Raw genomic sequence first — 20,855 nt, 5'->3', positions numbered from 1 at the left:
CCAGCTGTTTAAATGAACCTTTCCTTTGCTCTCAAAGCCTGCACAAAATGAATCAAACTGTCACGTCGCAAGGACACAGTTTTACCAGACAGAATTGAAACGTTGGGTCGTCGTCGGGCGATGAAGACGGGACAATTGGTTTTGCCGTTTTCCCGTCAGACATTTCACTGAAATCATCGTGGTCCCGGGACGTGTCCCCCTTCGCATTAACTGCATTTTTGAATTCACTGAATTTCTGGTAGCCCCGTTTCTAGCCCTGCTGGCGGCTGGAAGACACGACGCCCCCAAGGGCTCAGCCCCAGAGGGTATTTCAACAGAACCAGGATCTGAAACGCCCCATGGGAATTTTTAAGATGATCTCACAATTTTTGTGACCCCCTCAGAGATACAGATACAGCGTTCCTCCTCCGGGATCCCTGGCTGCGCTCTGAGGACGGGACCCTCAGCGGCTGTGCGGCACCGTCTGATTTACCCGGGGGGGGAGGGGAGATCTGGCCCAGCGGTGCTGGGTGACGCTACGTATCCGGGCTGTGTGGCGCCAGCAGAGCTGTGCGTGCTGGCGAGCCCCGTTGCGGGCTGGCTTTGAGGTTTGTGTTTCCTCCTCCCTCCGCCCCTCTCGTCCGTCCCCGGCCGCGTCGCCACCGCAGAGCTCCTGACGGTTGTGACGTGTGGTCTTTTTCTGAACGCCCCAGCTTCTGATTTCATGTGAAAACCCCCGAACCGCCAGCGTTCGCTGCACACAGCAGGTTGCCAGGCTGCAGGGTTGCAGAGCACCAGGCGAAACACAGATGTTTTGTGGGGCCTGGCCCCTGGCATTTGATCGGCCGGCCTGGCAATGCGGCACAGGCAGAAATGGACCCTACCCTGCCCTAGGGGTGGGTCTCCAGCATCAGCCCGCGTCACGATCTGCATCAAGGTAGCCCCCCTGGCTGATCCATCACTGCTGGGGCTTTCAGTGCACAGCTCTGGGGGGCTCTGTCGGGCCGCCTACGGCAGAGCGTGCAGCCTGCCCGGACAGGGGTGTGCAGACCCCGTCATGTCCCAAGGGGCCAGGATTCTGTCCACCTGCCTGTTAGGCTGCAGATCAAAGAGCCGATTAATCCACGTCATTACTACAGAGCCAAGGCAGAGCAGGCCGGGAGAGGCTCAAACCCCGCGGCTCTGGCTGTGGCCGGGGCAGAGACACAACCACTCCTAGTCCGTGTGCACGGGGGGAGCGGCTAATCCAAACCGGACCAGATTAGGTCTGAGTTCATGCAGCTCACACCATATGTTGCTCTGGTCTGGGGCGGCTCATGCTAGGTCATGCTGTAGCCACAAACCACACCAGCCCGTGGGCCGCCTTGGGGCAGCGCGGTGCAGATCCGGGTTAAAATACCCACAGCGTCCGCCAGCCTGGGCCAGTTAGCGACGCCTCCTGGCATCGGCCCAGCCTGCGTTTCCGCTCCAGGTCTCTGCTGGCTGCCGGCTGCCAGGTGCATTCGTTGGCTGCAGACACAGCAAACAGGAAGCTCTTTGAAGAGCCTTTATCCCAGCGCCCGCCCCACCCAGCCCAGGCCCTTTCCGAGAAATCAGACGGGAAAGGAGAAACCGTCTCTCGCTGGGCTGCAGAGGGAGCTGCTGCCCTGCCGGATCCTCAGCCTGCGCTTGCATCCAGCTGAAAGGGTAACTAGGGTCAGGTGCGGCTGGGGCAGGGAAAACCCTAAGGACTCAGAAACCAAATAAAACTAACCCAGGCTTTTCCAATCTCATGATTTTTCAGCTGCTCCCATGGCTGCGCAGGGGGTTAGTTCACACCGTTTTCATATCTGGGGTGGGTTGTGCTGCGCGTGCCTTGCAGAAGAGGTGACTTTTGAGGAGGGAGCTGACGGCAAAGGTTGGCAGACTTGCTTGAGAACTGCAGCTAAAAGGCCATTTTCCCCCCAGGCACTGAGTGGTTACCCTGTGGAACTCCCTGCCACAGGATATAACTGAGTCCAAGAACTGAGCCAGGGTCGCCAAGGGACTGGCCATTTCTGTGGCTCACAAGACGCTCTAGGTCTAAACTAGTTCCTGCTGACAGGGGGCGGGGATCTCACGCTTTGCCCTGCAGGGCCTGCACCGATCTCTGACAATCTCAGACTAGCAGGCGCCCAGCCGGCATACAAAGGGCCAGCCGGTGCGGTCAGCCCAGCTCTGCAGTGGCTCTGTGCCAATCTGCACCAGCGGGGCTCCAGCCCCGTGTACCCGAGCAATGAGGCCCGCACGCCGCCTGCGCTCGGAAAGCTTTATTGTGTATAGAAGAGGGGCCGGGCCCGAATTCATTCGTCGTAAAACTTGGGGATGTCGTCCCCCAGGAAAACTTGCTCCACGGCTCCTGCCTTGGTGACGGTGACGAGATAAATGACCCCCCCGCTGGAGCCATCCCGGCTCATCGCCAGGGCGATGGCTAGGGAGAGAGAGAGAGAAAGAAGGGGTAAGTGAAGTGGTGTCGCTAGAGGGGAAAAGCCCTTGGCCCCACTCCTGCCCCCCGGCCCAGCTGGTCCCCGCCCCCTGGAGCTGCGCTGTCCCTGGGCAGGCGCAGGTACCATTCTTGGTGAATTGGCGACACTCCTCCGGAGACATCCCGGGCTTGTAGGCTGCGTCCACGTAACCGTAGATGTAGCTGCTGCCGGATCCCCCGATGGCGAAGGGCTGGCGGGTCAGCATCCCCCCCAGCGTCCCGTACACCTGCGGGAGTGAACAGGTGAGAGGCCAGGCCTGGAGTAGGCGGGGGCCGGGGATGGGGCCTGCGTGCCCCAGACGGGCCGTGACTAGGGCTGGAATTCAAAGCTTTGGGCGCTTACCCAGCCCGGGGATAGGGGGCTGGGTATGGGGCCAGCAGGGTCTGGGTTCAGATCCCCCCAGGGGTGCTGGCCGGGATCCCGGCTGCATGATCTGAGCAGCTATGGACATGGGAGGGAAGGGGGCAGCGTTAACGGGGGTTTTACCAAGCCTGGCTGGGATGAAGGGCCTCCAAGCCAGGAATCCGGATGAAACAGCCTGGAGGGGGAGCGAACGGGACGTAGTCCTGCTGTGAGCAGGGCGTTGGACTAGATACCTCCTGAGGTCCCTTCTAACTCTATGATTCTATGTATCCGGGGGCAGTTCTGGCACGGCGGGTAGGGGAGATGCGGGAATTCAGCCCCGCTGGGGACGTTTAATGTTCCCCCCTTCCTCTCTCCCCGAGGGCTCAGTGCCCCTTACACCCTGGACGCCGGCTGGGCCGGGAGCGTAAGTGGTGGCTCGGACGCTGCAGGGAGCCAGGCTGGCCGAGGGGCGCTGGCTGTGGGAAAGGAGGAGGGATGCTGTGGAGGGCCAGGCTGATGGACAGCAGGACAGCGCCCCCCCCACCCCAGCTGTGTCCCCTCCCCCGCAGCCTCACCTGCCCCCCTTTCCTCCGGTCCCAGCCCGCCACCATGAGATGGGCCGACAGCTCCTCCTTGTATTTGTAGCTGATGCCTTTCACCAGGCTGGCGGCTGCCAGGACCAGCGGCGCATCCTCCATGTCCAGGCTGGGGGGGGAAGAACAGGGGAATGGGGGGGTCAGTGATAACTGGAATCGCAGCCCCCCCATCTCCACCCACCCATCCCAGGGCCCCTGCCTGGCCTCTCCCCGCCCTACCTGTGCAGCTCCAGGTGGTAATGCACCATGTCGGCGACGGCCTGGGCGTCCGCGGCGGAGCCGGAGAGGGCGCAGTAAATCTGCTCGTGCAGGGGGGCCAGTTTATCGAAGACCCGGTTCACCACGGCCTCCCTGGGGAGGGGGGGAGCAGAGAATCCAGATCTAGCTGTGAACCCCAGAGCGCCCAGCGGAGCCGGGCCTGGTAACAGCCCTCGGCCCCAGCCCCCCCCCAGACTCAAAATGCAGGAACTCCCTGTTCCCAGGCCCCCGTGGTGGGGGGGACACACGCTCCCTGCTCTAGATGCAGAAGGGAAAGGGTTAACGCCCCACCAATCCCAATCCTGCTCCGCCTGCCCATCAGGGACAGGCTTTGCACCTTGGCGTCCCAGCAGGGGCAGGTGCTGTGGGTGCGTCGCTGGAGAACCGGGTGCAGAACCAGGGGCCTGCGTGGACGCTTGGAGAAGCTGCTCCTGGCTGCTGCAGAGACCCGGGGTGGACGCAGCCCAGGCCAGGAGCCTGTTTCCCGAGGGCCAGGTTTGTGTCTCTGATTTTTTGCTCCGCGACCCCTGGAATGGCCAGACCAGCTGCTCTAAGGAGGTGGCGATGCAGGGAGCCGGTTCCCAGGGAGTGGGGCTCTGAGCTGGCTGGAAATCCAGACACAAGTGGGAATTTCTGCTGGGCCCCGGGGGAAGCAAAGGGACACAGGAAAGGAGCCGGTTGGAGGGGGCGTGAGGCTGTGACATGGGCCCGGCTGAGGCAGAATCTCAATCACAAAGGCCAGGTGGGAACCAGACCTGGAGAGCAGCGCCCAGGGGAGGAAATCAGCCAGCGTCCCTGACAACCAGGCCACTTTCCATCCAGTGGCCCTAACGCGAGGGCGATTCCCGCAATCCATCAGGGCCGGAAAAGCCTCTCACCAAAAAGTGAGGAGGAAAATCTGTGCCTGACCCACGGTGATGGACGGAGCCGGCGCCACACTGCAGAGCCCTGCCCCAGGGCAGGCATGGACACGGGGGGTGCAAACCCCAAACACGTGTGTGACCCTGTCCTGGAGGGGGAGTGACAGAAACTCCCCCCGCACCGGGGTCAGCAGTGATAATTCACCCCGACTTCTGCCTGCGCCTGGGGCTTGTCCCATGGCGGGGAGGCCCCCGGTACTTACCCTGCAGACACCCGGGAGTCGGAGCCCACCACGACCCCGCCGTCAAACTCCACCGCCATGATGGTCGTCTGGGGAAAGGGAGGAGACGGGGGCGTCAGGGCCGGGAACCTCGTAGCCCAGGGAGACTGCTGAGGGGCACCCCACGCCCTGCGGGGAGCTGGCACAGGAGTCCTGGTGGGGGTCCAAGGTTCCCCCACCAAACCTTCTCGCTGGGAGAAATGCTCAGAGCAGACTGGCAGTGTCTGGGTCTTGGGGGGCACAGCGCTGACCCCGCCACGGCAATAGGGCGACAGAGGAACCTCCGCCCGTGAAGCCCGCAGTGAAAGCCCCAGCAGGGCAGAAAGCATGCCTGGCCCGGGCCCTGCAACTCTGCTGGTGGGAACGGCGGGGAAATGGGAGCCAGGACACCTGGGCTCTCTCCCAGCCCTGGGAGGGAAGTGGGGTCTAGTGGTTACAGAACAGAGGCCTGGAGCCAGGACGCTGGGGCTCTGGGAGGGGAGTGGGGTCTAGTGGTTACAGCAGGGGGGAGGGGCTGGGAGCCAGGGCTCCTGGGTTCTCTCCCAGCTCTGTGCGGTGTGGAACCAGGGCCCTAGAAATGAAAGCCCCTTGTCATGGTGTCTGCCCCAGCTGGTCACTAAGTGGGGGTCAGATGGGGGGGCTCTGGGATTTGCTCACACATGGCAAAGGGCCCTTTGTGACGTGTGATAAACTCCTGGCCTCACCCAGCACCTGGACACAGAGACCTGGAGCTGATCACGCCCAGGCGGGCGCTGGCGCCTGCTTCCCTGAACTGGCAGGCGGTGTCTGAGTTACTGATACGGCACATTTACAACAGGGCATGCCCAGCTGGGGTGCCAGGTTCGGGGCGACGGGGAGCACACGGTGCCCCCCAGCCAGAGTCCCATGTTCTGCGGCCAGCTGGTCTGACCCAGGCCGCCTGGTCCAGTGCAGAGACATACGGAAATAGTCACTGGGGGGGTGCCAGAGACTGTGACTGTGTGGTCCAGTGGTTAGGGCACCCCCAGCCGGGGCTGGGGAGACCCTGGGTCCTGTCCCCCTTTCATTATTTATCCAGAGGGCAACAGCTTCCGAGGAGAGATGGAGGGAGCCCCCCCCCCCGAACAGCCTGCAGCCCTGTGGGGGTAGCACTGCCCTGGGGGAGGGGAACCCCTGGTTCAAATCCCGTCTCCCCGCAGGGACAGGTTCCCCACGTCCCCGGCGTGTGCACGACCTGCCGGGTTAGAAGCTGGGTTTTGAAATGGACCCGACCCAGTAAGTGGCCTCGGCGCCTGGCCCTGCACGACTGGGCCGCTGAATGGCTGCCCTACCCGGGTGGTGGATGGCTAGCGGCTTAGGCGGGAGCCAGGCATCCGGGCGCCTACAGGGTGCAGGCCCAGAGGCGGGAACAGGCGCTGGGGGAGGGGGGGGTGCAGGCCCAGAGGCGGGAACAGGCGCCGTGGGGCTATTACTCTGAAAAACACAGGTGCCCAGTGAGTTTAGGCACCGCCAGGGCTAGGCGGGAGATCTGTGGCTCACAGAGGAGCTGGGACTCAGGGGTTTAGGCACCATGGAGTCTCTCGCTCCCTGGCAGGTTTCCTAACCCTTCAATCTTTCATGCGGCTCTGCTCTGACCCCGGCCCAATGTATCCACATCCCTCGTCAATCGTGGGCCCAGAACGGGGCCCAGGATCCAGCCGTGGTCGCACCAGGGCCAAATCCAGAGGGAAAATCACCTCCATGTCCCACTAGCCCGGCTGTCCACGGTGCGGCCGGGAGCTGCTGTTCAGCTGATTACCCCCGTGACCCCACCTCGCAAAGCACCTTCATTTAGTAATTGACCCGCCGCCCATGGCGAGGGTGTTTTACAGAAGGGGGCAGCTAAAACACAGCCAGGGAGAGAACCCAGGAGTCCTACCCCTCCCCCCCCGCTCTAGCCACTAGACCCCACTGCCCTCCCAGAGCTGGCACCACCAGGCTGCATGGACTCCTGGGTTCTATTCCTGGTCTCTGGGGAGGGGGCAGGGTCTAGGCACACGGGTGCCAGGAGGGGAAGTGGGACGCTGCAGGGAGGGGCAATGGGGGGAGCAGGAGCAGAGGGGGGTGGCAGGGAGGGGGGATGGGGCGGCGGGTAGGGGACATGGGGGCAGCAGGCGGGTGCCAGCCGACCCCCCCCCCCCCGCGAGCCCCTGTAAAGGCCCAAAGGACAGAGTTAGCGCAGCCCCGTGGGACAGGGAAAGCGAAAGCGAAGTGGCTCCGGGCCGGGCTTGGGGGGGAGGGGCTGGACCGCCCGGATCCCGCCGCCCTCGGGACCCCCGAACCGGCAGTGCCCGGGGGGGTGCGATCCGAGTCAGGCAGCAGCTGGGGCAATTAATGGGGCGCCCCCACTTCCCCCCCTGGGATCCCCCCCCTGCGCCCCCCAGGGGAATCCCGGCCCCGGCCCCACTTACCCCCGTGCGGACCTCCCCGTCCGCCCAGCCGGGCCCCCCCAATCCCGCCATGGTGCAGCGACCCCCGCAGCGGAGAGCACCAGCGCCCGGGACAGCTCCGGGACCAGCCGCGCGCGCCCCGCCTCCCTGCAGCGCCGCCCAGCCCCGCCAGGGGGCGCCCGGACCAGCGCCGCCGGGAACCTGCCCCGGCCCCTTCTGCCCGGCAACAGGTGATGCCAGGCCGGGGGCGGGGCGGGGCTGGGAGCTTCCCTCCCCCCGGGGCGTCCCAAGCCGCTTGCCCCATCCATCACCCGCCGGGAGAGGGGCGGGGCTGGGCCCTGACACCGGGGTGAGGGGCGGGGGTGACGGGAGGCTGGGGGGGTCCCTAGAACCCCTGCACACCCCCAGAATCTCACCAGCAATCAGGGGTCCTGCCCCCCAGCCCCGGGGGGGGGAGGCCTGGCCTGGGGAGGGGGTGCAGAACGAGCCCACCCCACACTGGCCCCATGAGTGGGGCTGGCTGACCTCCCACGCAGGGTCTCGGTGCCCCGCAGGGTGTGTCTACACGGCTACACAGTGCAGTGTAGACGGGGCTCGGGCCAGGCGCTAACACCTCGGGAGCAGGGAGGGTCCCGGAGCCCCGGCTCCAGCCCCCGCCCGAACGGCCGCACGGCGATTTCTAGCACCGCGGACGGCGGCCTGGCCCTGAGACTGGTGCGGGGGCTGTTTATTGCCGTGTGGACGGCCCCTCGCTCACTGAGCCCCCACCCAGGAGACAGGCCCAGGCTGGTCAATGACACGTGTGTCTGCCCAGCCTCCTGAGATGTCACTGAAGGGGGGCGTGTGCGGGCCCGGAAAGCGTCTCACACTCACACCCCGTCAGAGCAGCCGGGCTGAGCCCGAGCCGTGATCCCGTCCGTGCACCAGGGCCCAGCTTGCCGTGCCGGGAGTGGGGAGCCGGGCCCAGCCAGCCCCACGGGACAGGAGCCACTTCAGCCAGGACGGGGGCTTTTGTGGGTCGAAGCGGGACAGTCCAGCGAAACCCAGGACTGCTGGGGAGGAATGGGGGTGGCACTTGTTTGGGGCTGGGGAAACCTGGGCTCAGCTCCTGGTTCTGCAGGTCATTGGGGGCCTCCGTGTCCCCACCTGTAATGTGGGCGCAATGACCCTGGGGGGGGGTTGCAGGGGGTGCAGCAGGGGCTGTGACATCATTACACCGCTGATTGTGGCACCACGGTGACGGGGCCAGACAGGTTCCAAAGCGAGACCCCCGGATCCCAGGGCCTGCGCTCACCTAGCCTGCCCCCCCGTCCCGCTGGGGCACGTCTGCACACAGTGCACGGGGGGGGGGGAGCAGAAATCCACGTATACCAACGGCTTCAATAACCGCCTCCCCCCCGAAAGCTGCAGGTGCTAGGCAGAGCCTCAGCACTTGAACTGCAAACTGGGGGGAGAGGGTGCAGAGAGGGGAGGGGCACCGGAACTGCACCGGGGGGGGGGATTTATTAATTCATGCAACAACAATTCACTCCCGCCTCTGCCCCGGTTCAGCCCTGACCCCGGCGTGGGAATTCCCCCCCCCCCCCAGCCCCGTCCGCTGGGGAAATGCCCCGGAGCCTGGATCTCAGAACGGGGGGGTGCGGAGCCCCCAGTCCAGCCGTCCTCGTGCCGTCATTTGCTATGGGGAGGGGGGGGCAGTTTCCCTCCCCCTTCTTCGTACGATGATGTGCTCCATTTGTCATCCCCTCCCCCCGACTCAGCGCCTCAGGAATCGCGGCCCACGTGCTGCGCACACCCCCCCCCCCACCCGGAATTTAGTGCCGCGCCCCCCGCCGGGGCGGGCTCCGCTAATCCGCTTTCACTTTCACTTTGTGGGAAGCCGCCGCCTTTCCCAGAAGCGGAGCCGGGCGGCCAGGGGCTTCCCAGGCGCCGGGAGGCGAGGCGAGCCCGCTGTCCGTCCGTCCGTCCTGCCCCTCCTGGCCCTGCCTCCCGCGGCCCCTGCCTCCCGGCGGGTTGTCAGTGGCCGGCCTGGGCAGTGCTGAGAGGGGCAGAAATTGCCCCGGCGCCCGGGCTCCGCTAAGCCCGGGGGGAGCCGCCGCCAGACGCCGAGACCCGCCCGGAGCGAACCTGCAACCAGGAGCGAACCTGCAACCTGGAAAGGGCGAATTTCTGGTGTCACTCCGGCGCGGGCGCTGAGGCGCAGTGAGCCGAGCGGCCGCCAGAGGGCGCGGCGGGGACTTGGGGACTTAGACACCTGCTGCCGGAGCCGGCCGGGACCGGCCCTGCCCAGCCCCCGAGGATGAAGCGCGGCATGGCCTGGGTCTGCCTCCCGCTGGCCGTGCTGCTGGACTTCCTCTGCCTGCGCCTGGCGCTGCTGTTCTGCCCCCTGCTGCCGGCCTGGGACCCCCTGGCCCTCACCTGGGGGGTTGCCCTGGGGCGCTGGGCGCTGCTGAGCCTGAGCGCCCAGGCTGCCCGCGGCAGGGGGCAGGGCCTGCCCGGGGGGCTGCAGGAGGCGCTGCTGCCCCTGGCCGCCCTGCTGAGCCTGCCGCTGCCCTGCTACCTGACCCTGCAGGCGCTGGCCCAGCCCCGGGCGCCCCGCGGGGAGCTGCTGCACGGCTGGGGGCGATGGGACGTCTTCGGCCTGACCTACGGCCTGGCGGGGCTGGTGGCCGCGCTCTGGCACCAGCTGTGCCCCTCCGGGAAGGGGGAGCCGGCGCCCAGGGCCTCGCTGGGCCGGCTGCTGGCCTGCATGAGGCCCGACCTGCTGCGCTTCGTGGCCGTCGCCGGCTTCCTGGTGCTGTCCTCCCTCGGTGAGTCGGGGGCCCGGGGGCGATGGAAGGGGAAAGGCCCCGTGTGCGGTTCCCTGCCCACCCCAGCCAGCCAGCCAGCCAGCCAGCCCCCCAGCCCTGGGGCCAGGTCGGACAGGAATCGTGCCGGCTGTTTATACGCTGTCATGTTCCTGGGCAGAGACTGTCTCTTCCTGTCCGTGCAGCTCCCGGCGCGACGGGGCCCTGATCTCAGCCAGCCTGTCTGTGCAGTGCCGGGCACAACAGGGCCCTGAGCCGGGCGGAGGTCTCTGTGCATGGTGCAGTAGCACTGAGCGGTTTGGAGGTGCACAGATAGCCTGGGCCGGGTCTCCCTGCGCTGCCGTGGCAGTTACAACAGCCGCGGATGCTCTGCCCTGCCCAGCGTCAGTGCCAGGGAATCAGCGGGTCAGCAGGGTGGGATCCCCTGCCACGCTGCAGGATTTGTTGTGTCTAAACCCTCCAGGCTCCAGCCTCCTTTTGCCCTTGGTCCCGGGCGCTGTTGGACCCGCAGAGCAGGCAGGGGTGGGTCACGGGCTCCCGGGCGCAGGGTGGTTGGATTGTCTGGCTGTTCACAGCAGAACGAAGGCCACACAAATATAGGGAATGACCCTGAATGGGTGGGAGGTAGCCGCTCCCAGTTCTAACCACTAGGCCCCACTCCCCTCCCAGAGCCAGGGATAGAACCCAGGAGTCCTGGCCCACCTCACTCTAACCACTAGACTTCGCTCCCCTCCTGGAGAACCCAGGAGTCCTGACCCCCCATGTGCTGTTGGCTTGCAGGGGAGATGGCCATTCCCTACTACACGGGGCGCATGACCGACTGGATCATGAGCGAGGACGACCCCTCGGCCTTCGTCCAGGCCATCTGGGCCATGTCCCTCCTCACCGTCGGCAGGTGGGGGCTGCTGGGGTCCTGGGGGTGGGGGTCAAAGGGTCTAGAACATGGGGTGCAGAGGGGCTGGGTCATGGGGGGTGGAGGGGAGCTGGGGACAAGGGGTGTTGGATCTGTAGAGCAAGATCCCTGCAGGAATTCAGGGGCAGGCCTGGGAGGGTTGTGGCTCCGGTTGGGGGGCAGGGAGTTGGGGGGCAGGCAGTAGCCCCATCACTGATCCCCCCCCCCCGCTTCTCCCCCCAGCGCGGTGACGGAGTTCGTGTGCGACTGTATCTATAACGGCACCATGAACCGGATCCACAAACGCATCCAGAGCCGGGTCTTCAGCTCCGTCCTGGGCCAGGAGGTCGCCTTCTTTCACACCAACCGCACCGGTACGGGGCCCCCGCCTCCTGCCCCACACCGACCCCACAGACTGCCCCCCACGGCCCAGGGCTGCCCCCCGCCCTGAGCTCCCTGCTCCGTCCTGGGCCAGGAGGTCGCCTTCTTCCAGGCCAACCGCCCTGGTACGGCACTGACCCCCACACCCAGAGCCCCCAGCCCACAGCCAGGCCCTGCCCCATTGTCCCAGGCTCCCTAGCTCCTCCCTCGGTCTCCCCACACGCACCACACCTCAGGTCTCCAAATGGATGAGCAGGATGGATGGCTGGACACGCTGCAAAGAATGGACGGATGGACACGCTATGCGTGAGGGAGGGATGGACTGGTAACAAGGATTACTGCGGGATGGGTGGGCAGATGGACCAGGGATGGATGGATGGACAGGTCGCTCTGGAATCCCTCCAGGATCTATCCCCCCCATCCCCACACTGACCCTCCCCCGCCACCCTGTGCTCATCCCGTCTCCCCCCGGCCAGGGGACATCACGTCGCGGGTGACGGCCGACACGGACGCCATGAGCGAGGCGCTGAGCGAGAAGCTGAGCCTGCTGATGTGGTACCTGATGCGGGGAGTTTTCCTCTTCGCCCTGATGGTGCGGGTGTCACTGCGCCTGGCGCTGTTCACCACCGTGGGGCTGCCCGTCGTCCTGCTGGTGCCCAAGCTCTCTGGGAAGTTCCACCAGGTACCGCGCCCCCCACCCCACAACCTGCCCCCCAACCTGCTCAGCCCCACGCCCCCACCCGGGGTAAATAAGCAGTGGCACAAGGTACCGGGGCTGCGGTGTTATACTTAGAAAAGACGAGCAGGATCTTATTCAGGGGGACACGGCGATACACCATATTTCTTGTACATGGAAGAATATTAAAAAGCAGCCCCATTCACACACACACTCATAAACTTCTGCAAACCGGTGTGATGTAATTACCAGTCCTTTTATGTGTTGGTCGAGCCGGCCCAGTGACCAACTAGACTGGGCACGAGGAGGGAGCCAGGCCTGTGTCCAACGTGAATCCGATGCTCCAAGATGACAATTGCAGAACGAGACCCAAAGTTCCCGTGTCTTTACCCATCTTTGATGCTCGCTGCTCTCCTGTCAGCCTCTGGGCCTGGCTGTGTGCTGCTGCCGCTGGGCTCAGCACCGGTGTTAATCACCCGCTCATTGCAAGCAGGACGGGTCTCTGATTTCTGTGCTTTGTTTGCTCGCAGGGAAAACAAGGCAAGTCCTGTAGCACTTTAAAGACTAACATTTCGTGGGCTGCTCCCACTGCTCAGATGCATCCCAGGGCAGATCTTTCTGTGCTTTTGGCTCGTTTATTTGCACGTTAGGTCGTTGCTGGGTGTTCTTTGGCCGTCAGGGTAAGGATGAGGCAGCCGGTGTCTTCACTCCCTGTCTGGTGTTACCGCCGTTTGGGCTGGTGTCTTCTGATGCCTGCACAGACACTCCTCACTCACACACACAGGGAATTTATCAAGATGTTTCAGGTTCAATAGTGCCAGGTTCAGGACCAAGCTCGCTGCACGAAAGGGACACGATGGAGTCCACCCCTGCCCCACGGAGCTGCACTGTGCCGTTGTCAGGACCGTTTCTCTGGGCCTCTCTCTCGCTTGCCCCCTAGAACAAGGTGTCCCCCCCTGACTTGTTTGCACGGCTCCTGGGGGGGTCTCACAGCTGTCACACCGGGAGGTTTAGCTAACCACCGGCTGTTCTGCTCAGAGCTCTGCTCTCGGGTTGCTGTGGGGCAGGCTCTGGCCTGTGCTGTACATGGGGGTCACCCTAGATGGTCACAGTGAGCCCGTCCGGCCTTGGAATGTAGGACTCTCTTGATCTGTGATGATCTCCAGCCTCCCCCAGCGCTCCGGGGCGGGAAAGGGGATGGAGGGGGAGGGATGCCCAGAGGTCTCCCCGCTCTGACCCTTCGCTCCCCCCCCAGAGCCTGGCACAGCGGGTGCAGGAGTCCCTGGCCAAGGCCAACGAGGTGGCGGTGGAGACCTTCCAGGCCATGGCCACGGTGCGCAGCTTCGCCAACGAAGACGGGGCCGCCCGGCGCTACGGGGAGCGGCTGCAGGAGACTTACCGGCTCAACCGGCAGGAGGCAGCCGCCTACGCCGCCTCCATGTGGACCAACAGCGTAAGGGGGGGGGGTGCCCTGGCAGCAGGGGGCAGTCACAGCAACCGGAGACGGGGCTGCCATGGCAACGGGGGCGGGGGTTGCAGAGGCAGGGATGCAACCTAAATGAAGGCTCTGGAGACTGTGCCGAGGAGGCCAGGGGAGTGTCGTAACCCTGGGGCAGGGGACACGAGTCACTATCCCTGGGGTCGGGGGGTGCAATATTCCTGGGGGCAATGGGGGGTGGAAGAGGGGCCAGAGGAGGGCGACGGGGCACCCCCTGGATAGTTCAGGCTGGCTCCTCCTCCCCATCAGGATGGGGCCCCCCATTCGCCCAGAGCTCTGAGTTCCCATCACTCTCCCGTAGAGTGGGGGCCCCCAGAGCTCCAAGGGGGGGTGAGGACCGTCACCCCCCCCATTAATGCTCCGTGTCCCCCCAGCTGTCGGGGCTGGCACTGAAGGTGGGGATCCTGTACTACGGGGGGCGGCTGGTGACCGCCGGGGGCATCAGCACCGGGGACCTGGTCACCTTCGTCCTCTACGAGATGCAGTTCACCACCGCCGTGGAGGTGAGTGGGGGGGGGGCTCCCCCATTCCTAGAGCTGCTGGTCACCTCCCGGGGGATGGGGATGGGGACTATGGGGGACACACCCAGCCCTGACCTTCCGTCCCCCCAGTGCTGCTTCCCATCTACCCCAGTGATGGGGGGTGGTTGGGTGTGGGGGGGCTATGGGGCGAGCTCACCCAGCCTGTACCCCTCCTTCCCCCCAGGTGCTGCTCTCCGTCTACCCCAGCGTGCAGAAGGCCGTGGGCTCCTCAGAGAAGATCTTTGAATACATGGAGAGGACGCCCCAGATCAGCCCCCCTGGGACGCTGGCCCCCCGACCTGCGCGGGCACCTCCAGGTGCAGGACGTCTGGTTCTCCTACCCCGGCCGGGAGGACGCCCCCGTGCTCACGGTCCCGGGGGGCGGGGGATGTGGGGGGGACGCAGCGCAGTGTCTGGGTCAGGGCATGGGAATTCAGGGGGGACGGGGGGGATCCAGAGCAGAGCCAAGGCTTGGGGGGCAGGAGATGGGGAGATTATAGGGGGGCTGGAGGGGAGGAGGATCAGGGGGCAGAGTGGGGGTTGTGGGGGCAGAGCCATTGGGGGGAGGAGTGCTGGAAGGCCCAGGGCTGGGGGAGGGTCTCCCCGTGTTTGATTGTCCCCTCCCCCCAGGGGGTGTCTCTGGAGCTGCGCCCCGGGACGGTGACGGCGCTGGTGGGCCCGTCGGGCGCGGGGAAGACGGCGCTGGTGGCCCTGCTGGAGCGGTTCTACGAGCCCCAGCGCGGGCGCCTGCTGCTGGACGGGCGAGACCTGCGGGAGTACGAGCATCGCTATCTGCACGGCAAGGTACCCTGTGCCCGCCCGGCCCCCCGGCATCCCCTCCCCCCACCATTATCTGCACAGTTGGGTACCCCCTGCTCGAGCGTCTCCACGCCCCCTTGCACATCAATGTCTGGGGCACCCCTCGGTGCCCTTCCCTGCCCCACATGGGGCAGGGATCCCAGGCCTTGTATGGGGTAGTTCCCCACAGCAGGACCCCCTCAGGGGTCCAGCTCCAGCCTGTCCCATCTCTAAGCCCCCGTGGGCTCCCCCACAGCCCCGTCAGCGTCCCGTTGGGTGTGGCGAGTCTGTGCAGTCTCAGCCCCCCCAATCTCCTGGCCTCACCCCCGCCCCTCTCCCCCAGGTGGGGCTGGTGAGCCAGAAGCCGGTGCTGTTCGCCCGCTCGCTGCATGAGAACATCGCCTACGGGCTGGGGAAGCGCACCCGCCAGGAGGTGATAGAGGCCGCCCGGCGCGCCAATGCCCACCCCTTCATCGCCCGGCTGAGCCACGGCTACGACACAGGTACCGGCCCCCCGCTGTCTCCCTGGGACCCCGATACACCCCCTGGGACTCCTGTACCCCTCCCCCAGCATCCCAGCACCCACACCCCTTCATCGCCCGGCTGAGCCACGGCTATGGCCCAGGCACTGAGCCCTGTATAGCCCCTGGGGCCCCTATACCCCTCTCCCGGAGACCCCAATATCTTCCTAGGATCCCAACTGCCAGGAACCCTTATACCCCTCCCCCAGGACCCCCACCTTCCGGGGACCCTAAGACTCCTGCAGCCCCATGGCTATGACACAGGAACTGGCCCCAACCCCATCCTGGTTCCCCCCCTCAGCACCCCTTCCCTTCCCCCATGGCCACAGCACAGGCACCAGCCCTGACCCCCCCCCCCGAACCCTCTGCCCGCAGTACATGACAGTCCTCAGCACCTGAGCCGCCCCGCAGACCCCGCCCTGCCCCAGTGTGTGTGTGTTGGGGGGTGGAGCGGGGGGGCTGCTCGCACCCTGTACAGGACACTGATCTCAGCTCTTCCCCACAGACGTTGGTGAGATGGGGGGCAGATCTCGGGGGGCAGAGGCAGGGGGTGGCCATCGCCCGAGCCCTGCTCAGGGACCCCCGAGTCCTGATCCTGGACGACGCCACCAGCGCCCTGGACACGGAGAGTCAGCTGCAGGTGAGTGACACGGGGGGAGGGCTGCGAGTCGCGAGTGAGGGGTGCTGGCAGAGCTGGGGGAGCCCAGGGCTGGGGTAACGGGGCTGCAGGTCAGGAGCGAGGGGCACCGAAAAAGTCAGCTCATGGACACCCCCAGAGTTGATCGGATCCATTGGTTGGGGCTGGGGGGGCTGTAGCTGGTGAAAGGGGGGGCCCCACACACAGCCCCCCACATTCAGACCCTTCGTAAGCCCGGACACCTGTCCTTGCAGGTGGAGAAGGAGATTTACGAAGGCGCCCAGGCCCGGCGCTCGGTGCTGCTCATCGCCCATCGCCTGAGCGCCGTGGAGAGAGCCGACCACATCCTGGTGCTGGAGGATGGGCAGATCCGGGAGCAGGGCACGCACGGGGAGCTGCTGGCGCGCCGGGGCAGCTACTGGCGCCTGGTGCAGAAGCAGCTCAATGGGAACGAGGGGGGGGGCATGGAGGCCAGGCTGGAGGCTGGGGGCCTGTGAGGCTGGCACCAAGGGGCATCCTCTGAACGGGGGGGGCTCTACGCTCCCCCTGCCTGCGTGGCTCCTCCCCAGGGTTGAGGGGATTCTCAGAGCCCCCCCACACGGCTCCTTCCCTCCTCCCCCCAAGAGCTAGCACGGCGCACAGGACGCAGGACCAGAGGTCGTGAAGGGGGCTCGGTCTCTGGACAACCCCCAGTGCTGAGACACGGGGCCCCCTCCCCAGCCGGGGGGGCTGCTGGCGGAGCAGGGGGGGCGAGCAGGCAGCTGTTGTTTTTCTGGCTTGTGTGTAATAAAGGGTGTTTGTTTTTTCACGTGTTTCCTGCATGATCCTTGGGGTCGGCCCCCCTCCAGGCAGTGGGACACCCCCAGGCCCGGCCCCGTATCCAGGCGCCTGGAGCCCCTTGGGGACAGGATCCCCCTTGGAACCTGCTGCTGGGTCCCTGCCCTTCCCTCCCCTGTGCCCTGGGGGTTCCCTGCTGGTCCTGTGGCCCCCCTAGGCTGGGGAGTGGGGGACCCCGTGGTGCCAACCAACCGGTGCCAACTCTGCTGGGTCTGAGAGCTGTAAGGCCAGGCTGGGAACAGGAAGGGGGTAGCGCCGGGGGCGGGGGAGGCAGCTGCGAACGCCCCCGAGCCGTGCCAGAGCGAGGGAGGGGCCATGGCCCGAGCTCGGCTCGGGGCTGGGGTGGGGGAGACGCGTCAGCAGTTACCAGGCAGATCGGGCTGCAACAGGTTAGCGATCCCCGCCCCCCCCCCCCCCCCACGTGTGCGCCCGGCGCCGGAGCAGCGCCCCTGGGGGCGGGTGGGGGCAGCGCAGGGAGGGTCACACCCCCCCCCCCCCCCACTGCTGCACGGTACCGCGCGGTCACCGCCCCGCCCCACCATCTCCCCGCCCTGCGCCCCGGCGCGCTGCATCCGTGCCACATTCACCCCCTGGCTGCGCAGGGCTGGGGGACCCCTCCCCAAGGATTTCCCGCCCCCTCAGCAGCCTCTGTCCCCCCTCCCCCCCTCTGCGCCAGGACACCCCCTGCCTGCGCCCTCAGGGACCCCTCTCCAGGCGCCCCTGGACTGTGGGGCTGCGCCCGTCAATGCCCAGATGTTCCCTTTCCCCGAGGAACCCCCGCACCCGCTAGCCCCCCCGGTGCCCCCTCCCCGGCACCCCCCCCCTCTCCGTGCGCCCCCCTCTCCAGGGCGCCCTTGGCCCGGGCAGGGCGGGGACGTTCCCGGCCCCGGTCCCTCCCCAGCTGCCGCTTTCGGTTTCTCTTCCCCCGGCGCCCGCCGCTCAGAGCCGGGCGGGAGGCGCAGGGAGGCGGATGGCGCTGGTCGAAGTCTGCGGGGCCCCCCGGGGGGCTGGGGCTTGGGCGCCCCCGGAGTCGCCGCTGCGCCCCGGGGACCGGATCACTACAGCTTCGGCCTGCGGGGGCCCGAGCTGGCCCTGCCCAGGGGGGAGCAGGTCAGTGCGGGGGGAGGGGGGTGTTGTAGCGCCACAGATTTGGGAGGGGAGGGGCAGCACGGTGCGGGTGGGGGGGCAGGGTAAGGTCAGTGCCATGGGGGCAGGGCAGTGGGGGGCAGAGCCCTGGGGGTGGGGGTCATGGGTGGGGGCCAGAGATTCCTATCATGAGGGAACAGGAAGGAGAAAATCCCATGAGGATGGGGGGACAAAGGGGGCAGAATCCTGACACTGGGACACCCCCTCTGACAATCACCCCCCTTTTTCTCCCCCCCCAGCCGGCCCAGTTCCTGCAGACCTACTCCGAGGAGGGCCGGGACCGGGTGCGGATCGAACTGGCCCATGGCACCACCACCCTGGCCTTCAAATTCCAGCACGGGGTCGTGGTGGCCACCGACTCCCGGGCATCGTCCGGCAAATACATCTGTGAGACCCGGCCCCCGCACAGGGGCTCCCCTCCCCCCAGCACTGGGGCGCCCCCTCCCCATTCATCCACCCCTTGGGCTGGTGGGCTCACCCCAGGGTATGGGCTGGGCAGTTCACCCTCCCTTCCCCCCCGTGGTGCTGGCTGATGAACCAGGCCTCGCCCAGCCTGGGCCCGTCCGACCCTCATCGCAATGCATCCCTCCACCCCCCACCACGTGCCAGTGACTTTCTGCATCCCTCTGCACCCCTGTGTCACTCAGCCCACGCCACCCCCAGTGCCCTCTGAGATCCCCCCGCGCCCCTTAGCTTTCCCTCAGCCCACCAAGCCCAACACCTCCTGCACCCCCGTCCCCTGCCCAGCAGCCCCCACATGCTGCCCCCCCAAGAGTGTGTGTGTGTGTCCTAATGTGTGTGACGGCCTCAACCACCCCTCCTTCCCGCCCACTCGCTGTGTGTGTGTACGTGCCCAGAGAGAAACACCCTCCCCCGCCCGTGTGTGTGTCTGTGTGTGTCTCTGCATTGGGGCCTCCTGGCCAAGCCTGTCTCTCCGCCCACCCTGCAGTTCAACAAGGTGATCGAGATCAACCCCTACCTGCTGGGCACCATGTCAGGGCAGCGCCGCCGAGGCCAGTACTGGGAGCGGCTGCTGGCCAAGCACTGCAGGTGTGTGTGTGTGTGTGAGTGTGCGCGTGTGCGTGTGAGTGTTCGTTCGTTCGTTTGCGTTCGTTCGTTTGTTCGTTCCCTGCCTCCTGGCCAAGCACTGCAGGTGTCGTCCACCCGATGGGCCCCCACCCCAGCTCTGGGCGAGGGTGGTACAGGGGCTGCTGGGCTGTTTGGGTGGGGCTAGGGGGGTGTTGGGTTTGGTGGGCAGAGGAAACGTTATGGGGTGCAGGGGGAATGGGGTGTTGAGGGGTGTTTGGGAAGGTGAGTGGGTGCAGAGGGCATTTGGCGGTGCAGAGGGGCATGGGGGAGTGTTACAGGGCGCAGGGGATTTGGGGCCACCGGGGGGGACCCTGGGTGCTCACCCCAGCTGTTCCCCCCCCCCCAGGCTCTACGCCCTGCGGAACAAGGAGCGGATCAGCGTCTCGGCCGCCTCCAAGCTGCTGGCAAACATGCTGTGCGAGTACCGGGGCATGGGGCTGTCCGTGGGCAGCATGATCTGCGGATGGGACAAGAAGGTAGTGGCCCTAGGCCCCGTCCTGATCCCCCAAGCCCTCTCTCAGCACCCCAGCTCTGAGCCCCCCAGCCCTGCATCCCCAGCACCCCACCCCCGAACCTCCTGCACTGGGAGCCTTGAGTCTGGGTCCAGCTACAGCGATCTCCATCCCTGAGACCCCACCCCAGGATCCTGCCTCCTCCCTGAACCCCAATCCCCCACCTCTGAGCCCACACACCCCCTGCTGTCTCCGAACCCCCAATGCCCTGCAGCCCCCCTGACTGTCTCCCCCGGCAGGGCCCCGGCCTGTACTACGTGGACGATAATGGGGCGCGTCTCTCCGGCCCCATGTTCTCCACGGGCAGCGGGAACACCTACGCCTACGGGGTGATGGACAGCGGGTACCGGCCCGACCTGAGCGTGGAGGAGGCCTACGACCTGGGGCGCCGCGCCATCGCCTACGCCACCCACCGTGACGCCTACTCCGGGGGCGTCGTCAACAGTAAGGGAAACAGAGGGTGGGGACAGGACAGGGACCCCCCGGGGGGTGATTGCCCTGGGTTACTGTCCTCAATACCTGGGTCCCATGCCCCCAATTCTTGGGGGTGAGCATCTTGCACTGCCGTCCCGTACACCTGGGTCCTGACCCTTTGCTTCCCAGGGCTCCCGAGGGGTGAGTGCCCTGCCCTGCCATCCCGGACGCCTGGGTCCCATCCCCTCACACCCAGGGGTGGGAGCTCTGTGCTGCCATCCAGGACACCTGGGTTCCATCCCTTCACTCTCCGGGTCCTGGCAGGGCTGGTGCCTGGCCCTGCCCTGTCGTCTCTGGTGCCTCGGTCCCAGCCTATCACAGTCTCTGCCCCCCGCGGCTGGGTGCTAGGAATCACGCTGGCTGCCCCTCACTCTCCCATGTCTCCCCCTCCCCCAGTGTATCACATGAAGGAGGACGGATGGATCCGGGTTGGACGGACGGATGTCAGTGGCCTGCTGCACCAGTACACGGATGCCAAGCAGTGATACGGGAACAGACCTGGCACCCCACATCCAGGGATGAGCCGTAGGGATGGAGCGGGCAGAGAGGGAGGAGCAGGACGTGGGTCAGCGAAAGGAGTTTCTGTGTGTGCTGGAATAAAGTGAAATGGTGAACCCTGCATTTGCCGGTGTCCATGTCACGGTGTCTCCTGGCAGCGCGGGGTGGGGAGAGTGACACGGGGCAGTGGGGGGGTGCAAGGGGGGGGGTCCAGGGATGAAACGGGGAGAGCCACAGAAATTCGGGGAGTTTAATGCAGCCTTGGAAACCCAGCAGCTGTCCCACACAGAGCTCCGCCGGCGCCCTCACTGCCGACCCACAGCCTCTGCTATCCCCC

General features: G+C 66.2%; 2 protein-coding genes and 1 pseudogene across 2 annotated transcripts; 2 read left to right on the top strand and 1 right to left on the bottom strand.

Moving 5' to 3' along the window:
- Nucleotides 1–2,260: 2,260 nt before the first annotated feature.
- On the bottom strand, nucleotides 2,261–7,369 carry LOC137154696 (proteasome subunit beta type-9-like). The gene is made up of 6 exons (XM_067550448.1): nucleotides 7,253–7,369; nucleotides 4,806–4,873; nucleotides 3,644–3,775; nucleotides 3,404–3,533; nucleotides 2,568–2,709; nucleotides 2,261–2,428 (listed from the first exon to the last, which is right to left on the bottom strand). Exons 1-6 carry the CDS (start codon nucleotides 7,301–7,303, stop codon nucleotides 2,301–2,303), a joined length of 651 nt encoding a protein of 216 aa, XP_067406549.1. The 5' UTR covers nucleotides 7,304–7,369; the 3' UTR covers nucleotides 2,261–2,300.
- Nucleotides 7,370–9,392: 2,023 nt separating this feature from the next.
- Nucleotides 9,393–16,767, top strand: LOC137154691 (antigen peptide transporter 1-like). Its single transcript, XM_067550442.1, is given in 13 exon segments — nucleotides 9,393–10,041; nucleotides 10,819–10,933; nucleotides 11,174–11,304; nucleotides 11,788–11,993; nucleotides 13,243–13,440; nucleotides 13,860–13,988; nucleotides 14,191–14,300; nucleotides 14,302–14,377; nucleotides 14,637–14,810; nucleotides 15,148–15,307; nucleotides 15,831–15,852; nucleotides 15,854–15,965; nucleotides 16,217–16,767. Coding segments are annotated over 13 exon segments (2,187 nt in total). The 5' UTR covers nucleotides 9,393–9,530; the 3' UTR covers nucleotides 16,460–16,767.
- Nucleotides 16,768–17,769: 1,002 nt separating this feature from the next.
- On the top strand, nucleotides 17,770–20,619 carry LOC137154690 (proteasome subunit beta type-8-like; annotated as a pseudogene).
- Nucleotides 20,620–20,855: the final 236 nt, after the last annotated feature.

This window comes from Emydura macquarii, unplaced genomic scaffold (assembly GCF_026122565.2).
Source record: "Emydura macquarii macquarii isolate MOO-44397 ecotype Brisbane River unplaced genomic scaffold, CSIRO-AGI_Emac_v2 contig_1284, whole genome shotgun sequence".
NCBI classification, from domain to species: domain Eukaryota; kingdom Metazoa; phylum Chordata; order Testudines; family Chelidae; genus Emydura; species Emydura macquarii.
This window is presented reverse-complemented; position numbering and strand designations above follow the sequence as displayed.